Source organism: Nilaparvata lugens, chromosome 2 (genome assembly GCF_014356525.2).
Source record: "Nilaparvata lugens isolate BPH chromosome 2, ASM1435652v1, whole genome shotgun sequence".
Taxonomy (NCBI): Eukaryota; Metazoa; Arthropoda; class Insecta; order Hemiptera; family Delphacidae; genus Nilaparvata; species Nilaparvata lugens.
Window position 1 is genome coordinate 13647096 of NC_052505.1, and position 23579 is coordinate 13670674.

The 23579-nt window shown below is 37.5% G+C and overlaps 2 protein-coding genes across 9 annotated transcripts in view; both read right to left on the minus strand.

Annotated features, from left to right (window-relative positions):
- The window catches only part of LOC111046064 (DNA-binding protein Ewg), a 76220-nt gene that overhangs the window by 6776 nt on the left and 45865 nt on the right, over positions 1-23579 (minus strand). For 5 of the 8 annotated variants that reach the window (XM_039420585.1, XM_039420591.1, XM_039420590.1 and 2 more), the window contains exons 11-13: positions 23273-23385; positions 20180-20332; positions 5174-5323 (exon numbers count right to left, since the gene is read on the minus strand). In XM_039420585.1, the coding sequence (XP_039276519.1) occupies positions 5177-5323; positions 20180-20332; positions 23273-23385 (413 nt within the window). In that variant the 3' untranslated portion in view covers positions 5174-5176. Of the gene's footprint in view, positions 1-5173; positions 5324-20179; positions 20333-21814; positions 21968-23272; positions 23386-23579 lie in introns of all 8 variants that reach the window. The other 3 variants (XM_039420593.1, XM_039420592.1, XM_039420587.1) reach the window with 1 other exon arrangement.
- LOC120349799 lies at positions 6603-11286 on the minus strand. Its single transcript, XM_039420598.1, has 2 exons — positions 10848-11286; positions 6603-9951 (listed from the first exon to the last, which is right to left on the minus strand). The coding sequence occupies exons 1-2, from the start codon at positions 10950-10952 to the stop codon at positions 9745-9747; spliced, it is 312 nt and encodes a 103-aa protein (XP_039276532.1). The 5' UTR covers positions 10953-11286; the 3' UTR covers positions 6603-9744.

A 23579-nucleotide genomic window follows, 5' to 3' on the forward strand; every position in this document is an offset into this window, starting at 1 on the left:
CAAGGTACCTAGAATAGGTACATTCTAGGTACATTGAGCCAGGACCTCCTATATACTACCAGACCTGAGCCTATAAAAAAATGGCCGCCGTATGTGGTGGTCTTATAGGAATTCCTACTGAGAAAAAATCACTAATCAGCTGTTAGAGAGCGTCTCATTTTGTCGAAATTTCATTTCGTCTAGTTCCCATTTAAAAAAAATATCAATGCCAGCCACCACTTACGGCGGCCATTTTTTTTCTAGGCGCAGGTTCGGTATCTAGGAAGTCCTGATTGAGCCAACCTAACAAAACTAGCTGAAACCTGGTTGCCAATAGCAACCATGAGAACTGTTATTATTTCTTCTCAACTCAATAGTTTGGACGCGGGACAATTAGGGCCAAGCAACACAAAGCGTTTTTTCAGGCTTTTTAAAACGAATCGGCAGGGCAAAGCTCTTCGAATGACTGATTTGGTTGGCGTTGGGGAACCAGCTGATAATCAGCCAATCAGAAAGCCTCCTACTCTGCCGACTCGTCTGGAAACGCCTGAGAAAACACTTCATGTGGCTTGGCACTTGAAGTGGCTTCCACTAAAGCTGCGTTTACACCAAAGTTATTAGCAAAATGTTTATTTCTCCGTCCTTATAGATTCTATTAGATTGAACGTAACTTATCATACACATGATGAACATGAGTGTTTGTGCAACTAGTGCGCAAAGTGACAGTTTGCTGCACCGAAAGAAACGTTTATGCACGAGCCGTAGGCGAGGACGGAATTGATTCTTGAGTGCAGCAGAGGAACTTTGCGCACGTATTTCACATCAAATTTTTTCTACAGTTACCATTGAATATGAAAAGTGGTTGATTATGGGTAAAATGATGGCTGAAATAATAAAAGCTTTAATTTATTTTAAACTTGATAATCCGATTGAAAATTAATAATCGATAATTTATTCAAATTAAAAATTAAATTAATCGAATTTATTTGAAAATTTGAATAATTTTGAGTAAACCTTAATTTCTAAATAATTTTTCAACCAATCAATTTATGAATGGAAAAAATATTATTTGAAATAATGTATAATTAATAATATTCAAAATGAATAATTTAATGAGTAGTCATTTTTATTTTTTGAAAATCAGAAAAAATATAGATAGAACAAATTCGCATTCAAAATACACGCCAACAATGTCAACAGCTGATTGGGATGGCTGCAAGATAATTGGCTACACAAAGTATTAAGAGTACGCAAAGTAATACTTTGCGCACTAGTGCGGAAAAGTGATTCTTCGCGTTCTTTAATCAGTGCAGGAATGGTCACTTTTCAAGGTAACTGAAGGAAAATTACTATTGTCAAGTTCCGTTCAATCTAATAGAATCTATAAGGGCGGAAAATAAACATTTTGTTAATAACTTAGGTGTAGACGCAGCTTAAGCGTCCACTAGCTGTCGCGGGAACACAGGTAATTTCCGATACCATATGTTCCCGCGACAGCTAGTGAAGCTACTAATGTCCCTGTGTGCAGGCTGCCTATGGGTCAACACATAGTGGAGCGGCGAAGGTAGAGGGTAGCGGAGAAGGTAGCTGAGAGTGTTGAAAAGTAATGCATGTATTCAAATATGTCAGAACATAGAGGAACCGCAAAGGTACAGGATAGCGGAGAAGGTAGCTGTTAAAAAGTAATGCATGGAATCAAATGTCTCCGCTACCTTCTACCCTACATTCACCACTCCACTATGTTCTGACATTGACCCTTGAAGGCTTGAAGGTGGCTTCAAGCTTCAAAGTGTTGAGAGGTAATTCATGAATTCAAATGTCTCTGCTTTCTTCAACTTTCTACCCTTAACTCACCACTCCACTGTTCTCACTTTGACCCATTAAGGTAGCCCTTGAAAGCTTAAGGTGGGCCGTCCACTGGAACCGATTTCGTCCGAACTAGCATCGGACGAAAACTACCGAACTCGTCCAAACGATCCCCGAACAAGGAAAGGGATAGATGCTCGTCCATTGCAACAGGTTCATACGGCCGTCTCCGTCCGATCAATTTTTCGATCCGAATTGAATGGAATTTTCCGGCTCTATCCGGCCGAACTAACTAGCCGAGCTGAGACAACAACTAGTGATCCTAACCTAAAATTGTTTCACAGTATTGTTTGTTCTTGAGGTCGTTCTGTTTTATAAAGTTGTGAATATGGACAATGAAAAGTTGATAAGTTTGGTTCAACAGCATGTTCCATTGTGGGATATGCGAGACAAAAGATATCATCGTTGTGATGTTCAAAGGAATATGTGAACAAAGATTGCTTGATAATGAATAACTAATTTAGTGGATGTTTGTTGAGGATAACACTATCAAGGAAAATTGAACAACAAATCTATGAAACTGTTATAAAGCCAGTTGTGTTATACGGGGCAGAAACCTGGGTTTTGAAAAAGAAGGATGAAGACCTACTGAGTATATGGGAACGGAAGATTCTGAGAAGAATATACAGTCCAATATGTATTGATGGAGAATGGAGACTTCGTTCGAATCAAGAGCTGCGTGACCTGTACAGAAAACCACCTATTGTACATGTGATCAAAGTGAGACGCTTGAGCTGGTTAGGTCATGTAGAAAGAATGAGCGATGAAAGAGCCGTTAAAAAAGTTTTCAGAGAAAACCCAGGCGGAAGAAGGAAGAAAGGACGTCCACGCAAGCGCTGGCTAGAGGATTTGGAAGATGATCTCCGAAAAATAGGCGCTAGGGGATGGAGACGCAAGACTGCCGACAGAGAGGAGTGGAGAGGCATTCTTGAGGAGGCCAAGGCCCTGGATGGGCTGTAGTGCCATGGAGTAAGTAAGTAAGTAAGTTTGTCGAGGATAAGATTATTGTGATGAATAACTAATTTAGTGGATATTTGTTTATTCAATTTTCAAAATCTCAATATAATCATTGTTTATGAAAAATTTTGGTGGCTATGATAGTAGTTAATTGGCAACTAGACTGACATAAACGGTTCCAATGGACGACCATATTTGGCCGAATTAACCTTAGAAAAGTTATAGAATAGACACGCTGGGAAGTCTAGCCTCTGAAGCCAACATCTACTGCAATATCACCATATCGTGACGTCAGCATCGGATAGATAACTTTTCTGTAGACTTTGTTTACATTGTTTTCCATAGCAGATTGTGTCTATTTCAGATGGAAGCAGATTATTGTAGATTATTATAATTTACAAATATCTAATTTACAAACTCTACAGAAAAGTTTTCTATCCGATGCTGACGTCACGATATGGTGATATGGCAGTACATGTTGGCTTCATCGACTTTCAGTATGAATATACAATGGGCCGTGTCTATTCTATAACTGGTCTAAGGGATTAACAGCCAGCAGATTCGTCCGATCCAACGGCCGAACGGATCGGTTGAATACGGTTCCAGTGGACGGTTACCCTTAAGATGGCTTCAAGCTTGAGTGTCGAAAATAATGCATGTATATAAATGGGTCTGAACTTGACGCTCCACTAAGTTTCAACTCATTCAATAACATGCATGATTTTTAACACTATCAGGGTTGAAACAACCTTCAAGCCTTCAAGGGCTACCTCCAACGGTCAACGCCAAAACACATTGGAGCGGTGAAGTTAGTGTAAAAGGTAGAAGCAAGCGGAGACATTACATGCATTACTTTTCAAAACCCTCATCCACCGTCTCCGTTACCCTCTACGCTAGCATTACCCTACCATTACCCTCTATAGTCCGGGTTCTGTAGCTTTGCCTATCAGCGGAGGGCCATTAGACTACAATACTACCCGTTCAAAAACATCCAACATTTTTGAAAATGTATCTTTCCATAAGCAACAGATGCTCTTTTGTAAAGCAACGTGTTGCATCCGAAAAGATACACTAGAAGCTTTTTAATGTATCTTTCCATGTGCAACAGATGCTCTTTTATATCATCTCAAAGCAACGTGGTGCATCGGAAAAGATACAGAAGGAGCTTTAATGTATTTTTCTTACAGATACCTTGAAAAGTGACCATTTCTGCACTGATTGCAGGCCGCAAAGAATCACTTTTCCGCACTAGTGCGCAAAGTGAGTACTTTGCGTACTCCAGATTTGCAGCATGACAACGCAAAATAGTTAGTAGGTTATATGGAGCACCAGTGCAGGAAAATCAAAATCAAGTTGGTAATACTCATAGTGAGGCTCACGTTATAATGGCAGTGGAGAACAGCGTTGCCTTGTCATTATGTGCCTTGATTATAGTCATTTCAATGCTTACATAACATAAACCCCCTTCAAGCAGTCAGATAAATTTTCAATTGAATTACTAATCATTATAATTCAATTTTGAATAAATTAAGGTTTTTATTAATAATAAATTTACACAGAAAAACATTTGATGGATTTCAGGGAATTTTACCCATAATTACCCACTTTTCATATTCAATGGTAACTGTAGGAAAAATTTAATGTGAAATACGTGCGCAAAGTTCGTTTGCTGCACTCAAGAAACCATTCCTTGACGTTTCGTAAACGTTTCTTTCGGTGCAGCAAACTGTCACTTTGCGCACTAGTTGCACAAATAACTATTTCCATAAGCAACATATGCTCTTTTGTATCTTCTCAAAAGAAATGTGTTGCATCCCAAAAGATACACAAGGGACTTTAGTGTATCTTTCAATACGCAACAGATGCTCTTTTGTATCTTCTCAAAAGCAACGTGTTGCATCTCAAAAGATACACAAGGAACTTTAATGTATCTTTCCGTAATCAACAGAAGCTCTTTTGTATCATCTCAAAAACAACGCGTTGCATCCGAAAAGATACACAAGGAGCTTTTTGGAGTAACGTTCTTTTAGTACAAAACAGCCTATCAGCTGACATTCGTTCAATACGCTGTTTCCATTGTTGGTGATACATTGCAACTCTCTCATTCATGATTGAGGAATCTCTGTGTGTAGGGAGCTTCCTTTAAGAAAGCTCTGTAGGGAGCTTCCTCCATCTAGGGTCTCTGAAGCCTGTTGTTTTTGCAAAGCCATGAATATTACCCCGCGAACCTTATCTTGCCTAGTCACGGAGGCAGAGCTACGGGAAGCGTACTGTACCTAAGCCGTACTGTACTGTACCTAATACCATAATAGTGTTATTATTATAGTGTTTTGCCCGCCACTAGTGACGGCTAGTACTGGACGCCACTGACCTACTACTGGTCGCCAGTGATGGTTTGTGCGTCCTCTATCTTGACATGCTCCTGGGCAGCTGCGGCTGTCACCACCTGTTGCTGGGCTGCTGCAGCTGCAAGCGCTTTGCTCAGGCCTGGCACGTCTTTCAGAGATAACACCTGCAGCACCTGCAAAAACACCCCATTCGATTCATCAATTCCTGTAATATTATTGATATGATTTGGTGAAGGTATGTTACATTATACAATTGCCATAGTTTTCCACTTTATTTCCAAATGGAAAGTGTAAATTTGAAGAATTGTGCTCACTTAACCTTAGTGCCCGGTTTCCCAATGTTACCCATTAGGGAACTTTGGACTATATACGGCGAGGTGGAACTACCCTTGGGTCTCCCCATCATTGAAAGACATCATTTTTCCTTTCCTTTTTTCCTCCGTCCTGGTACCCCAGAAGAAGGGAGTTTATTATAGAAAATATAACAAACAAAAATGAAAAATACACTTATAAAAGAAATCTTACAAACAAAACAAATGAAGAATAATAAAAAAAGCAAGAATGACAGAAGATAAGAAAAATTCCTTTTCAGTGGAAAATTTCAAAAATTATAAACCAGACGAAATATAAATTCTCCAAAACCTTCTAAAGAAGGTATGACTGGAGGAGTCAAGTTTTATATTATATTAAAAAAACCCATAGAAATAGTTCATTGATATAATCAATCAGTGATCTCAAAATAATAATTTTCAATTCAAATCATATCAAAAGAAGAAATAATTGTCAATCTTGAGTAGAAAATAAAATTTAATGATGCATTGATAATAATTCATTTAATTGTATTGTGTAGCAATATATAGCAATAGATAATAATAATAATAATAGTTTTAATTTAGTTTAGTTTTTTGCAATATTATTGAACAATTTTAGTGGGTTGTTACTGTTGTTATTGTCAGTTTGTGAGTTTGTTTCAAATTAGGGTCAATTAGGGTCAAGCCGCACAAAGCGTTTTCAGAGGAGTAGACAGGGCAGTAAGGTCTCCGATTGGTTGATTGGTTTGAAGTTCGGGAATCAGTTGATGATCGGCCAAATCAGAGGGCCTCCTGCCCTGCTGAATCGTCTGAAACGCCCGGATAAACGCTACGTTTGGTTTGGCCCTTACTTTCGATTGCTTTCATCAATCAACTTCAAATTTTGAACACAAATTCGTTGAACGTAATCATTAATAACGTTTTCTTTGGCCAACGAAATTGACTCACTCCTTCGTCCTTTTCGAAAATATAACAGGATCATAAAGCTCTAGTCATCAGTAAGTACTCGCTAGGCTAGTTCAAATAGGACTCTCAAGTCAGTAGCCTATTCTATTTCAGAAATTCAAATTATTTACGTTCATTTTCATTCATTTACATTATTTTTCACATGTAAAGAATTATGCTTTCTATACACAATTCACAAATATTTCTAAATGAGCCAATAAAATGTAATAGAACTATAAAATTGGAAAGAAGGTTAGACCTATCTAAAGAGTAAATCAACTCAAATCAAGTATTATTAGTGATTAGGAGTAATAGCATTATCAACAACGATAAGAAAACATGTATTATTGTGATTTAATAATTATGAGAACCCATTGGTAAGATCAAAAAATTATAAAGCGGCATAATTATTATTGGCGGATTACAAAAATAAAAAATAAAATAAAATGCATGAACATTGAGGTTAGAGTTACTTGTTTACGTTTTGAAAAGAATTAGTCGATCTTGGATAAATCGATAATTATCCGAACCAATACTGAACGAATCAGCTGATTATTCGATCAACCCATATGACCGGTTGAATCATATAAAATTCACTCATAAAAGATATATTATGTATACTAAAGGAAGTCGATGTGTAGAAATACAAATAACTATTATTTCTGTATAAATATTTATTATAATCTAAAAAAGCATGATAAATCAAGAGTATAAAAAACTCATATAAAAACTAAATGTATTATCTATTAAAATCGTATGTTACGATTTATTTATGAATTCAATTTAAGATAAATACCCCATATATCTGTATAAAAACTTCTTTTATTTAATTTTTTCTATTATAAAGCCGAGGAAGCCCTGATTCCCAAGGCAACCAATTGTATTGAGTCTATTAAATTGAAGGCCAATCAGAGAGTAGCTTATAGAATTATTCTAGGAAGAAGCAAATTTTTCTGAAAACCTTTTTCTTCTGGCTTAAGATCCCAACCCGAGAGGATGCACATGGAGTTTAGGGTCTTTTCTTATTCCTTTTAAAAATTTTTTAATGAATTATTAAGCCAAACCCTTTTTTAAATGTAATGTATGTTTGTTGAATGTTAATTGTTTGTGAACTCAGTGCTGTCAAGGAGTTCGTAATTGTAAAGATTCCCATAAAAATAGCTTTAATTCGAAAGAAACTTATAAAAATCTGGATCACACGTTAGCCCAGCAGTGACGAAAAGGAGCCTACCTAATTAATTATTGGAAATAATTAATTCAATCCACGAGAACATCCAGAACTTCAGTCAGTGAGTGATAAGTCAAACCAAATGAGCTCATTTGTCTACGTTCAGTGGGGTAATAATTAATAAAAAAGCGCTATTCCAATTAATTAGAGTTAAAATAAAAAGTCACCACGTGTTGAACAATATCACATAGTTCACAAGAACATTTTATAAATTTATTTATTATATGTAGGAAGCTTACTTCCATGCACTGCCCGAATTCATATTAAAAGCCCTGAGATCTCATGTTTGAATATTAATTTATTAAATATTAATTTTGTTTATTGAACAAAACATATCATATCAAACTTATAGACCGAACAGGTTTTTATTGGCAGAATTTTGTATTGATTGGAAGTCTAAGTACCAGTATTAAATATAATATATTTATGAATTTGAAATTCATTATTGTGAATATAAGCAAAGCCTGTGATAATTATTCAGATTTTAAAATAGATTATTTAAGTGAATTATAGTTATATCGAATATTTTATGCACATCTTTTTTATGGGAATATATTTTGTGTTTTATGTCAGCATACAAACTTATAGAATTTTTTATTATATCCCAACTCATCTCGTGTTATATAGTTTGAGCTGTTTTGGTACCAACAAATATTTAGCAGCACTTAAAATCATAGAATCAAATAATATTAACCTTATTCAGAGCACTCAATATTTATCATCCTTTGATGATATTCATTTCATCAGCCAGAACAAATATATTAAGAAATTATATTAATAAGGTTCCAGTTATATCATATAAGGATCCAGAGAGCTTCAAGAACTGGCGTTGTAAGTTCTAAGGAATTTTGAAAGGGTATATTGGTGAATACTTGTATTCACGACGAGCGTTTTAAGAATCAACTAGAAACAACTATAGTTGGTCCTGATTATTCTCTAGTGGTACATGGTTACTGATAATCAGTCATCAAATATTCTTTTAATTTCCTTACTGGTATTCTTCAAGAACTTCATAGAAGCAGCGGTAAGAATTATCAATACCTGGTCCTTGAACCTTATGGTGATTATTTGTATTTATAAAATTCATGTTTCTACCACTGAGCTAGAGCTGAGGTTTGAACCCAGTAATTTTGCGAGCCGGAAGGCCTTAATTTTTTGTGAATTTATTCGCAAAAGAGGGAATTTAGAGACTGCTCTTATAAATACCAGAAACATCGTATTATCTGTGAAGGAATTGCAATCTACAACTTCTCACAATAGCTTCATAACGTGGGACTCTATCATAAGAGATAACCCCCCCAGGAGCACAACTTCACACAATGGCACCCAACCAGTGGAGCATGATGAAAAGCTTACCTACTCAATCTTACTATCAATGATTAATGAAATTATTGATAAAACTGAAAGCTGCAAGAAACATAATCTGAAGTTGTTTCGACAAGATATATCTGATAATCTATTGTAAGTTCTGGCTAAAATAATTGAGTTGCTCTTCAAATTAAAATTTTTCAAGCTGCATAAATACAGACAAACTGTATCACACGAGTTTGATAACATAATTCTCATAATAGAGAAAATTGGATGGAAATTTCCATAAAAGTCTATAGTAAAATTTTGATTTTGATCTTTGAATCTAGACATTGTATGCTGACCAGGGTTATAGGTTATTTGAGGCATTATAATACTATCGTTATTCAGGAGGATAAGACCCTAATTAAAATTTTAAGAACTATATTAGTGTAATTTGTAAGCCATATCTGTCTATGTTGATAAGCGTACCTGTAGCACTCGAAGGTCTTTTTGTAATATATGTACATGACACTTGAAACTTCAACACAACACAATTTTATCCAGAATAGGCACTATCACTGAATCCATTTTAATATTCCTGAGACTTGGCAACACACTTAGCTATTTACTCGAAGTATTCCATAATAACGTCACCATGAACCAGTCACCAGCTAACTCGCAAATCTCCTACTTCAGCGACCACCCCCAAAACTATGTAGCTACGACACCGGCCAATCAACAACCACAGGACAACGTCGCGGAGACCCCACGAGAGAGAGAGGGAGGCAGCATATGCTCCATCAGTTTCGACCCGCAAAACTTAGCCCAATTGTCTTCTACGAAGATTGATAACGTCGTCGATGCGATTAATTCCGATGAGAGTCCGGCTGAGGGAGATGAGGGAGTGAGGGCGTCCAACCCGGTACCGGCGTCTTCGCAGATCGCTCCAAGCATCGCCGAGGGAACGGAGAGTGCCGCCACCCAGTCGCCATCCGACGTGACCAGTCAACCACCAGCCGCCACCAACCTGGAAAAACGCAATACAACATTAGACTCTTCAGTCGGTTATGTTACCAATCTTATGGCAAATGAGTCTACAAACGAAATACAACTCATGTTCAGTCAACTCTTAGCAGGACAAGCTAAAGGAGCGGAAACAGCCCGGGAAAACAGCAAAACTATCAAAATAATCCAGGACAAATTGGAAGAAAATGCCAAAGTCCTACAAGAAGAGATCAAAACAGTCAGACAGGATGTCAAAGCTATGGATGAAAAATTTTCTAGCTTCAGGGAGGAAGTGAGAAATATAATAGATACCAAAATAGATACGCAATCTGCAGTCATCAAAAAATTAGAAACTCGTATAGATGACGTCACCTGTCAAATAAATGAACGGTTGGATGACGTACCAAAGGAAGTTGAAAAACAGGTGGACGTATTGGGTAAGGAGCTGGGCACCGCTATCATGGGAACTGTCATGGGAAAGGTGTTAGAAAATAAGGGCGAGATAGAGTCGAAAGTGGAGGAAAATAATAAGAAAATAGTAGAAATAGTCAAGGAACAAAGTAACGTGCAGGCATGTATGGCAAATTTAGCGGAGGAGGGGGCAAAATCAAGTGAGAGATACGGCATGTTGGAGAATGCTATAGGCGGACAGCAGTTGAAGCTAACCGGATTGTATGATGAAGTGAATACACATAAGAAAATTATGAATGATAAATGGATCGCAAATGAAGAACGAGTCTCCAGAATAGAGACACGTATGGAAAATATCCCGGTCAGTCGAGTGCAGTATACACCGAATGAAGTAGTAAACGGCACTCAACTTTTTCAAAGTCTTGGAAAATTCGATAATTCCTACCGTCATATGCAACCCCGACCATTCATAGATCAAATAAAAGCTATTCAGGAATTGATACCCACCTCTTGGTTAGTATGGCGTTTCCAACTGTCCAGTCTACTACTTGGCGAGCCGCTGATGTTTTTCCAGAGCCGGATGCGAGATATCAACAGCCTGGAGGACTTCATCTCCCAATTCCTGCAGCAGTATTGGAGTAAACGTAAACAGATGGACGCACTATCAGAGATTATATCATGCACATATGATAATAGAGGCAGACAATCATATACTGAATTCGTAGCTAAGATGATGTGTAAGAATTCGCAACTAGACGAATCTTTGGCGGACACATCACTAGCAAATATATTAACAAAAAAGCTTCCTTACAATGTTCGCATGACACTAGCAGTATCTTCGATTTCCAGTTGCAAAGAATTAATGGAACATTTACACTGTATCCAATCTGTTACTTCTGAATCCAGTCAGTTAAATGACCGTACAGGAGATTTCAATCATTCTCATCATAATAGCAATAGCTTCAGGAAAAATTATAACGGTGAGAATCAAATGTCAAATGTCGGAGCAAACACTCGATATCAAAAATACCCCGAAAATACTGGCAGAGGTCAATCGTTTGAAAACAGTTCTAGAAATAAATCGCAATATTACAATAATAAACAACAGGATAGAGGAGCGTATTATGATGGCAGAGATCGTTTAAATGGAAATAATTACAAGCGAGATAGAGACCACAAAAATCCAAGTGAGACACACCAAAACCATAACCGAACAAATACATCTTACACAGTAGCACATACAACAAAAGCAACCCAAAATCAACATGCAAATAACCCACCACCAAATCAAGAAATAAGCACTTCTAAAACTACATGACTATATGATACCCCCAAAGCAAAGGATAATTATTCATCTACCAAATTAGAGGAACAAGCCAAACCTCTCCACATAGACACCACTTTCCGGGACGATCAGCGTGAAACACTCTTAGAAAACCCTGACGACACCGATGTGACATCAGACGGCCAGCTACAAACTTATATCGAATGCAAATTGTATGGGACTAAACTACAAGCCCTGATTGACAGTGGCTCGCAATGCTGTTTATTACAAGAGGATATGTTTTCGAACATCAAAGATAAACATGCAATAGCTATACTACCCCTTACCAATGTATACATTTCCGGTATTAATCCTGGCAGAAGAATAAGAGTAACCACTCAATGTCTCTTAGAAGTGGAAATAGAAGGAGTTATATTTGAATATACTTTCCTGGTGTTGCCAGTCAAAGGTCCATCAATGATAATAGGCGCTGATTTCTTACAGTATTTCCGAACCTGTTTGAATTTCCGTACATTGAAATTTCATGCAAGCCCTGAAACCACCACCACCGAAATTATTACACCTCTCAGTTTAAAAAGACATCCTGGAGAAAATCGGATAGTACAATTTGCATACCACATGGAAGGCGTGCCTAGGACTTGGGGAATTCATGAAATGGAAGAAACCATGGAGCATTTTGAAGTGTTGAGTTTAACAACGACGGATGACGGCGTGATTGATAAAGAGGTTTCCTCTGAAGAAATGCTCGGAAAATTATTGGATAGGATAAACTGTTATGCTGAATGGGATTTAGATACAAAAAACAGTGTCGCGAAGGTTTTCATTGAAAATAGAGATGTCTTCTCAGAACAACCAGGACTAGCTAAAGATTTTGAATGCCGACTCAAAGTCAAACCTCATGAAGCCTATTACCGAAAATCTTATCCAATACCATTTACATACCGCCCGGCAGCTATAGCAGAGATAGACAGAATGTTAGAATTGGGGATTATTGAACCATCAAGCTCTCAATATAGCTTACCAATTGTTTGTGTTGCTAAGAAAGACGGTACCGTGAGATTATGTCTGGACGCGCGAGCACTTAACAGCATTTTGGAAGATGACCGTGAGAGCCCAGACCAGATAGAGCAGGTGCTTCAAACCTTTAGTGGGAAGAATGTATATTCTACAGTTGACCTAAGCGCAGGTTATTGGCAGATCCAGATAGCGGCAGAATCAAGAGATTATCTATCATTCTTATTCAACGGAAGAAATTACCGCTTCACTCGCCTAGCTTTTGGACTGAGGAACGCCATGGCCATATTTATTCGTTGCCTTCGTCAAGCCGTAGGAGAAGATGTCACGGATTTCTGTACACTCTACGTGGATGATGGAATTATTTCTTCAACAAATATTCAGGACCATTGTCAACACCTAGATATAATATTTCGTCGTCTCATCAGATGTGGACTCAAATTGAAATTATCAAAATGCGAATTTTTTGCACAACAAGTCAAATATTTGGGACATATCATCACCCCGGACGGCATCTCCCAGGATAGCAGTAAATTAGAAGCCATCAGAAAATTCCCTTCACCAACCAACCGAAAGCAACTACAGAAATTCATTGGATTTCTTCAATTCTATAGACGTTTCAACAGCCGTATGTCACACTACACTGCCCAATTAAGTCACGTATTATCTACCAACAAAGCATGGAAGTGGACAGAAGCAGAAGAGAAGATATTTCGAGAATTAAAAGAAGCTTTCCTTGAAATAGTTGTATTAAGTCATCCCGATATGAGCCAGCCATTTTACATAAATGTAGACGCCTCAGATTACGCCATAGGAGCAGAAATATTTCAGAAAAGTGCCGAAGGAGATAAGGGAGTACTAGCTTTTTTCAGTAAAACCCTAAATCCAGCACAAAGACGCTATTCGATTACTGAAAAGGAATTATTAAGTATAGTAGAAGTCTGTAAAAAATACCGCACGCTACTGTTGGGAAATAAAATTTATATCAATACCGACCATAAAGCTCTTACATTTTTTAAAACAGCTAAATTAAACCACAACAGACTGTCAAGATGGTTTCTCGCTCTTCAAGAGTTTGACCTCGATCTCACACACTTACCAGGAAAGCAAAATCAAACAGCCGATTTTCTATCCCGAGAATTAGATGCCACTTACTGTAACGACACAAACCTGAAATGCTATGCAATGGAAATGGACGAAAGCATACCATATCCCAAAATATCAAACCTCAAGTCTACAAGAATACACTAACACCCAGAAGGATTCAGAATGCGCAAAAAGAAGACCCTAAGCTATCCCAAATTTTAGAAATACTGGAGGAAGGACCATCTGAACCGCCCCACTACCTGCGACAGTACACGCGATACCGTGGATTCCTATTTCACCGCACCACACCACAAGATTATAACTGGAGAATCATAATACCTAAGGAAATAGCGGAAGAAGTGATTAAGGAAACACATGAGAGAATTGGCCACTTTGGAGTAAGAAAAACGATATGTACACTAAAAGAAGCCTGTTATCTGAAAGGTATGCACAAAAAGGTAGTCAAAGTGTTAAGAGCATGCGACCTATGTCAGAAAACCAAACATTTAAAATATCAAGTCAGGGGAGCAATGATACCTATATTGCCGACCGCCCCATTGGAGTTAGTATCAGCCGACATTTATGGTCCTCTACCCCTAGCACAACATGGGAAGAAATATATATTCGTATTAACATGCACATTCTCTAAATACACCATGTTCTTTCCCATCGGTAAGCTAACAGGAGAAGTCCTAGCAAATTGCATAGTGAATAAGTGGACTCCGCAAGTAGGAAAACCTAAGCGCATCCTATCAGATAATGCATCATATTTTTGTAGCAAACCATGGAAAAGAATACTTGACCTGGCTGATATAAAAATATCTCGAACTTCCACATATTCTCCTAGTTCGAACCCCGTGGAGCGCCGCATGGCAGAAATCTCACGATTCATGAGGGCGTACTGTGCTGAAAAACATCAAAGTTGGGTTAGATATCTACCGTTCTTGGAAGAATGTTTCAACAATTGCATAAATGAAAACACAGGATATACACCAGTAGAGGTTATTTTCGGAGAAAGAAATAAAATGTTTATTCAAGAGTTGGGAGATAGTGTTAAATGGTTTTGCAATGAGTGTTCTATTGTAGTGACGTCACTTGTGGAAGATACAAGCAAACAATCTTGTGCAGGCAGAGTTCACTTTGATAATGAAAACGATGTTTTAAAAATTTACGAGGAATCAGTGAAAGTTATAAATTTATTGGATTCAACCGATATGGATCATGGTAGGAATGTATCAGCTCACGAAATCCAAGTAAGTGATGTAAATTTTCAATCTCGTATAGTGCCCAGTGACCAAAATACTCAATCCAGTAGGTTAGAAGATGAACATTTATCAATTATTTCATCAGAGTCGACTGTTTCACAAGTAGGTGAACATTTATTTAATGACGAAAAGACTACACAGTCTTCAAATTTGTGTTTAGTTTTGGACGAACTAGAAAGACTTAAGTCCAATTTCCTGGCTATGAAAAGTCGCATGGACTTAATGGAAAAAAGATTTCCAGCTGAACGGGACTGTAATAAAAATTTTGTTTCTAGTCTCCAGCTGACTGTTTCCAATAATCAGTGTACTAGAGCTGTAAAAACTGTAAATAAGAAAAATGCCTGTACAAGTGTTCCTTCAACCAGTGTAAATAATATGTTATTGCCCAGTTTGGGCTTGCAACCTACTGATGGGCTCAATGCAAATACTCAGGGATTGTATAGTGCTGCTGTTAAAAAATCTGTTTCTTTGGCAAGTCATAACCCTAGTGCATCGGTGGCTGTTAGACAAACTAATGTTAGTAGTATGGTTAAACCAAAGCCAGTTGACCATAATAGCTCCAGAATTTTTGGTACTGCAAAACTTGATGTATCCAGAGTAAAGTCAGTAGAAAATAGAGAATGGATCTTTGTCTCCAAACTTGCACCCGATGTTTCTATGGAAGATCTCCAGTCTTTTGTGAATCAATTCAGTTCCAAACCCGTCTACTGTCAGGAAGTGAAATCTAATTTTGATTGCTACAAATCTTTCAAACTTGGGGTTGCCGCGGAAGATAAAAATAAGTTTTTCCAGCCTGCATGTTGGCCTGATGGAGTTCTGGTTGCTGATTTTAGATTCCCAAAGAAAAATAACAGGAAGCCTTTTCGGCACACCAAGCCTCCCCTCAAGGTAAAGTAGTAGATATAGCTGTGATAAATGAGTACCTGCGTCTATGTTTTATAAATGTTCAATGTTTGAGAACCAAGTTCAATCTTCTGACAATTTTCCTTCAAAATGAAAAACCTGACATCCTATGTGTGTGTGAACACTGGCTAGACAAGGAAGAAGCTAAATTCTATAGTAAAATTGAACTTGGTGAAAGGTCAATGAATCTAGAAGCAATCTATTGTCGCTCTACCCATAAAAATGGGGGTGTTTCTATATACTGTGGTATTGATATTAATGCTGTAATCAAACCAGTGGATCTCACTTCCTTTTGTGTGGAACGAGTTTTTGAGGCAGTTTGTATTGTCCTCAGTGAATTTTCTCTTGTTGTTGTGTCAGTGTACTGTTCTAATAACCTGTTCTTTGATCAATTTATGCATCAACTGGAATTGTGCCTTGATTATGTAAGCATGCTTGGTAACAGAATTTATATAGGTGGAGACTTTAATGTACACCTAAACAAGGACGATGTTAAATCTCGTAAGCTACAGAATGTTTTGAGGATGTCCAACTTGTTCTGGACTAGCCTGGCACCGACAAGAGGCTTGAATTGCCTTGATGGAGTAGCAACTAATGACAAGCCTAGTGCATATAGTGTGCTTATTGTGAACCCAGTTGTAGCTGATCATTGTGCATTACTTGTTGATGTGGAACAGCACGTGAAGGTGAGTACTGACTGTCCTGCCTGGGTGGCTAATTATAAGTTCTACAGCAGAAGGCTGACTGACAGCAGTGTAGAGGCTCTCAGGAGATGCCTGGAAGAGAGTGACTGGACATTTCTGCAGATGATTGTTTCAAAAAAGGACAGATTTGACTTTTTCCACCTTGTATTGGTCTCGACCTTCAACTCATTTTGCCCGGCAGTGTCCTTCAAGCCGAATTTTCGAAATAGAACAAATAAACCAAGGTCAAACAAGCTTAGCTCCACAAGTGGTTGGTACACATCCAATTTGCAAAGCTTGAGAGTGCTTCTTGAAATGTTGTACAATGCTTACAAGACTGAGTCAAATGGTGTGCTATCTAATGAGAAACACAGGCATTATAACAGAGCCAAAAACATATATAGACAGGAGGTGGATAGAGCTAAAAAAGATTACAATGCTAGAGTGATTGACAAATCTCACAATCCTGTTAAGGCGGCTTGGAGCATTATCAGCAACTCATACAGAGCCAAGCCAGTGGTTCAATGCAAAAAGAGTCCAGATGAGGTCAACAATGCTTTCATGGATGCTGTTGATGAGATTGTTGAAGGTCTACCAGAATCTATGGCAGATCCAGCATTGTCTGTCCCTTTGTCTCATCATAAGTTTACCTGTTTCAAACCCATTAGTGAGGAGGACCTGATGAGCATTGTTCAGGGTTTCAAAACAAGTCACAGCCAGGACGTCTATGGCCTATCGGTGTTCCTGTTGAAAAAATTGATATGGGTATTGATGGAACCTCTGCTGTCACTGGTCAACAGCTGCCTCATAGAAGGTGTTTTTCCTAACTGCCTCAAGATTGCAAAGACAGTCCCAATTTTTAAGAAGGGTGATCCTACTGATGTAGGCAGCTTCCGACCAATATCAATTGTACCGGTGTTGGGTAAAATCATTGAAACGTCCATGTTGAGGCAGCTGACTGTATATCTGGAGAGGAGCAACCTGATGGGGGATATGCAGCATGGTTTCAGGAAAGGCAGATCTACCACCTCTGCAGTGCTTTCATTGGTCGAAAGAATACATTTGGCTTTCGAGGAGCGCAAATCAGTTGACCTTGTGTTGTGTGACCTGACCAAAGCCTTCGACTGCGTGTCGCACAACATCCTGCTGGACAAGTTACATAGGTATGGCATCAGGGACAGTGCATGGAGCATGGTGGCAGACTATCTAAGCGACAGGAGGCAGGTTGTGTCGGTGATGGGTGCCACTTCAGAGGAAAGGAGAGTAGCACATGGAGTTCCTCAAGGATCTGTGCTTGGGCCACTGTTATTTCTTATACTCATAAACGATCTCCACCTACAGAATTCTAGTCTGCTGTTTGCTGATGATACTACCATAGTTGGCAAGGGCAGTGGACCCCTGGAAGCTAGATGCTGTGCACAGGAGCTGTTTTCCGAGGCTAAAGAGTGGTTTGCTGCAAACAAACTCAAGTTGAACGAGGCCAAGACACAGGAGATGCTTTGTACTCTAAGCACCCACACTCCAGGGGATGAAGCGGTCATTTTGCTTGGCTTTAGAATTGATGCCAAATTAAGTTGGGAGCCGCATATTGACCAGGTATGCAGGAGACTGTCTAGAGTAATCTTCCTGTTCAGAAAGCTGAGAAGCCTCCTGAGTCTCGAGAGACTTGTGATGATGTATCATGCAGTGTTTTGCAGTCATGTGCAGTATGGAATTCTTCTCTGGGGCCATTCCCCACATGCCAATGACATCCTGCTTCTTCAAAAGAAGGCACTGCGGATCCTTACCTACAGTGACTTCATTGCCCATTGTCAACCCATCTTCAGACGCCTGAAAGTGCACACCGTCTTCGGGCTGTATATACTGGCCTCTCTTACTGCAGTGAAGATAAACAGGGCTAACATGATGAGTAGGTGTCAGGTGCATTCATACGGTACCCGCGGAAGGCTACAGTTGGAGATTCCACGCTGTAGGTTGTCAAGAGTGAAGGACTCTTTCCCAGTGTTGGCACTCAAAATGTTCAACCTGCTGCCGGGCTCGGTGAGGGATCTTCCTATAGGTGTTTTCAAGAAGAGGTTGTCAAGTTGGCTGATTGAAAGAAGCTATTACAGTGTCAATGATTTCCTTGGGGATAGCTTTGAGGGACTGTGATGCCACGCCATCTTGATTATCAAGCTCAGAGTTTTTTTATTTTTTTGACGCGATCTATCCGGGAACACCTGGCTAACGATCAAGACTTTGGATATATTGGATATATTGGATATATTGGATATATTGGATATATAAGTATTATTAGTGATTAGGAGTAATAGCGTTATCAACAACGATGGGAGGATATGTGTTGTTGTGATTTAGTAATTATGAGAACCCATTGGTAAGATCAAAAAATTATAAAGCGGCATAATTATTATTGGCGGATTACAAAAATAAAAAATAAAATAAAATGCATGAACATTGAGGTTAGAGTTACTTGTTTACGTTTTGAAAAGAATTAGTCGATCTTGGATAAATCGATAATTATCCGAACCAATACTGAATGAATCAGCTGATTATTCGATCAACCCATATGACCGGTTGAATCATATAAAATTCACTCATAAAAGATATATTATGTATACTAAAGGAAGTCGATGTGTAGAAATTGGTGAATACTTGTATTCACGACGAGCGTTTTAAGGATCAACTAGAAACAACTATAGTTGGTCCTGATTATTCTCTAGTGGTACATGGTTACTGATAATCAGTCATCAAATATTCTTTTAATTTCCTTACCGGTATTCTTCAAGAACTTCATAGAAGCAGCGGTAAGAATTACCAATCACCAGTCACTGAACCTTATGGTGACTATTTGTATTTATAAAATTTATGTTTCTACCACTGAGCTAGAGCTGAGGTTTGAACCCAGTAATTTTGCGAGCCGGAAGGCCTTAATTTTTTGTGAATTTATTCGCAAAAGAGGGAATTTAGAGACTGCTCTTATAAATACCAGAAACATCGTATTATCTGTGAAGGAATTGCAATCTACAACTTCTCACAATAGCTTCATAACGTGGGACTCTATCATAAGAGATAACCCCCCCAGGAGCACAACTTCACAATGTAGATAATAATATCAAATTATGTTTTTTCCTGTTCAATTCAATATCAGCTGATTGTCGGACAGAGGCACAGCCTACTATAAATAGAGTAAGCTAAAGTAAGCCATGGCAGAGGTGTCAGCACATTAGTTGTATTGCGATCGGGCTACTGATCAGTACAGCTCTGAAAGCTTCTAAGGAGTATAAAAAATAATAGCATTAGAGCCTGTGGGATTTATATTTTCACTATTCACTGTCACTTTTGTGTGCAAATCCAGCTTTATAACATATTAGTAAATAATGAGAAAGTAGGAATGGAATAATGAGATTCTGAAAGGATGAACTATTGAATGAATGTGTGAATGAATAAATGAATTAATAAATGAATGAAGCTAATCCAGCTTTATAACGTAATAGTAGATGTATGAAATGATGAAAATCTGAAAGGATGAACGATTGAATGGTTGGAACTATTGAATGAATGAATGTTTTTATGAATGAATGCGAGAATGAACGAGTGACTCACCTGTGGCTCGCCACCAGCTCCACCGCCCATGGCCACCAGCTGATGTGTGGTGATGGTCTCCACTTCACCCCCCTGACCACCCCCATTGCCACCACCCCCACCCCCGCTACCCGGCTCCACCTTCGGCACGTGCACCATTGTCGGTGTCACAACCTGACAACAAAAATATTGATAATTAACCACTAAATAATAATAAAATAGTTAATTGATTTATAACTCAATTATTACAATTATTATTATTATATGTCTCAACTATAAATAAAAATTACTGAGTGTTCCGTGGTCTGGTAGATTAAGTGTTTGCATAGCAGCCTAAAGATCACGGGTTCAAACCCGCTTATCACCAACAGTTTTTGACCAGGTCACTCCCGTGTTATCAGATGGGCACGGTAAACTGTCAGTTCCGGCTGAAGTATGACAGTCGTAAGGTTCATTGACTGCTTGAATTATATACTCAGGTGAGGTGGGACCTTCCCGCGAGGGAATCCTCACCAACAAAAGCCATGCGAATTTACTTTTTTACAATTTTTAACTAACACACATTGATTACTTTATTCTATTTTAGTATTTGTGATATTTTTAACAATAAGGTCACCACCTAACAAATTAAATATGAATCACAAACACAAGACAGTTTTGGGCTATGCCTGTTGTCATCTCCCAATCATATTGTTGTATTATTTAATGGTTTGTGATTGTCAATGTTAATAATGAAATCAATCAATAATGAATGTCATCTGCTCAATGATGCATTGATTGATGCATCTCCGTATAGTTAAGAGGAAAGCTTCTAAGGAGTATAAAAAATAATAGCATTAGAGCCTGTGGGATTTATATTTTCACTATTCACTGTCACTTTTGTGTGCAAATCCAGCTTTATAAAGTATTGGTAAATAATGAGAAAGTAGGAATGGAACAATGAGATTCTGAAAGGATGAACGATTGAATGAATGTGTGAATGAATAAATGAATTAATAAATGAATGAAGCTAATCGAGCTTTATAACGTAATGGTAGATGTATGAAAAAGTATGAATGAAATGATGAAAATCTGAAAGGATGATCGATTGAATGGTTGGAACTATTGAATGAATGTGTGAATGAATAAATGAATTAATAAATGAATGAAGCTAATCGAGCTTTATAACGTAATGGTAGATGTATGAAAAAGTATGAATGAAATGATGAAAATCTGAAAGGATGATCGATTGAATGGTTGGAACTATTGAATGAATGTGTGAATGAATTAATAAATGAATGAAGCTAATCGAGCTTTATAACGTAATGGTAGATGTATGAAAAAGTATGAATGAAATGATGAAAATCTGAAAGGATGAACGATTGAATGGTTGGAACTATTGAATGAATGTGTGAATGAATAAATGAATTAATAAATGAATGAAGCTAATCCAGCTTTATAACATATTAGTAAATAATGAGAAAGTAGGAATGGAACAATGAGATTCTGAAAGGATGAACTATTGAATGAATGTGTGAATGAATTAATAAATGAATGAAGCTAATCCAGCTTTATAACGTAATAGTAGATGTATGAAATGATGAAAATCTGAAAGGATGAACTATTGAATGAATGAATGTTTTTATGAATGAATGCGAAAATGAACGAGTGACTCACCTGTGGCTCGCCACCAGCTCCACCGCCCATGGCCACCAGCTGATGTGTGGTGATGGTCTCCACTTCACCCCCCTGACCACCCCCATTGCCACCACCCCCACCCCCGCTACCCGGCTCCACCTTCGGCACGTGCACCATTGTCGGAGTCACAACCTAACAACAAAAACATTAATAATTAATCCCTAAAATAATTAATCAGGAAATTGATTAATCGTTAATGAATTTATAATTTATCACTTAATTATTACACTTATTAAGTCTCAATTATCAATAAAAAAAAGTAAATTCGTATGGCTTTTGTTGTTGGGGAGTCCCTTACGGGAAGGTCCCACCTTCAATATCAATAATTGATAACAATTAATTAATTAACAATTATCAATTAATCGAGAATTATCACTTAATTATTACACTTATTAAGTCTCAATTATCAATAAAAAAAAGTAAATTCGTATGGCTTTTGTTGTTGGGGAGTCCCTTACGGGAAGGTCCCACCTTCAATATCAATAATTGATAACAATTAATTAATTAACAATTATCAATTAATCGAGAATTATCACTTAATTATTACACTTATTAAGTCTCAATTATCAATAAAAAAAAGTAAATTCGTATGGCTTTTGTTGTTGGGGAGTCCCTTACGGGAAGGTCTCACCTTCAATATCAATAATTGATAACAATTAATTAATTAACAATTATCAATTAATCGAGAATTATCACTTAATTATTACACTTAGTAAGTCTCAATTATTAATAATTGATTAACAATTATTAATTAATCAAGAATTAATCACATCAATCACTTTATTCTATTCTAATATTTGTGATAGATGTTAACAATGAATGGTCACCAACTAACAAATTAATCACAAACACAAGACAGTTTTGAGCTCTGCCTGTTGTCTTCTCCCAATCATATTGTTGTATAATAATTATTTATTTATTAGATACAGCAAACAATACTATAGTCGGAATAGAAAAAACAGTCTTTTGCTCAAAACTTCTACAATTTCCTAATTTTGTTTCAAATTATCCAAATATTATGTATTAGTATTATAATTAAATATAATGGTTTGTGATTGTCAATAAATGGAATAAATAAATAAATAGATAAATATAAACATCAATGTCCGTTTACACCAAGCTTGGCCAAGACATTTGAAAATGGTCAAATAAGGTAAGCTTTACCAAAGCACTGAAACTTGAGATTTCTATGGCAAATAAACCAATTTCACCGTGTGTTCTACTCAAAAGAGCTGAATTTCATCGAATAAGCCGTGGTTTTCCAAATAATATATTTTGAAAATAAATTTGAATGAAAAAACTTTCAAATAAGCACAGACCTTCTTAGAATCATCGTGTTTCTCTACCCAGCACTCCCAGCAGAGCTGGAATTCATCGTATAAGCAGGGGTTTTCTAAAAAAATTATATTTTGAAAATAAATTTGAATGTATCAATACCTGCATGGTTCCATCACTCTGCGTATGTATCTGCTGTATATTCGCCACTACCGTTTGATACATGGAGGCTGATACCGGAATGGTAACCATGCCGGAGACTGATACCGGATAGCCTGAAAAAATACATATTTTTTTTATTTATTTATTTACAAAGGTAACTACACAGCAGTCGGCATGAGAGTTAAGCATCATGTATCAGCGGGATTGTAGCCGTACTATAGTGGATGATTATTATAATAGCTACTTTAAATAAGTATTATAAATTTCAAACCTAGGTGATGATGAGAGGATGACACGTTTTAATTAT

What these genes read in the sequence shown, in the direction of transcription:
- LOC120349799 (XM_039420598.1), bottom strand. Translation starts at nt 10,952, where the DNA reads ATGAAGTCCTCCAGGCTGTTGATATCTCGCATCCGGCTCTGGAAAAAC. An exon ending in AACGCCATACTAACCAAGAG is followed by an intron (nt 9,952 to 10,847) that starts GTGGGTATCAAT and finishes GCGTTTTTCCAG; the next exon opens with GTTGGTGGCGGCTGGTGGTT.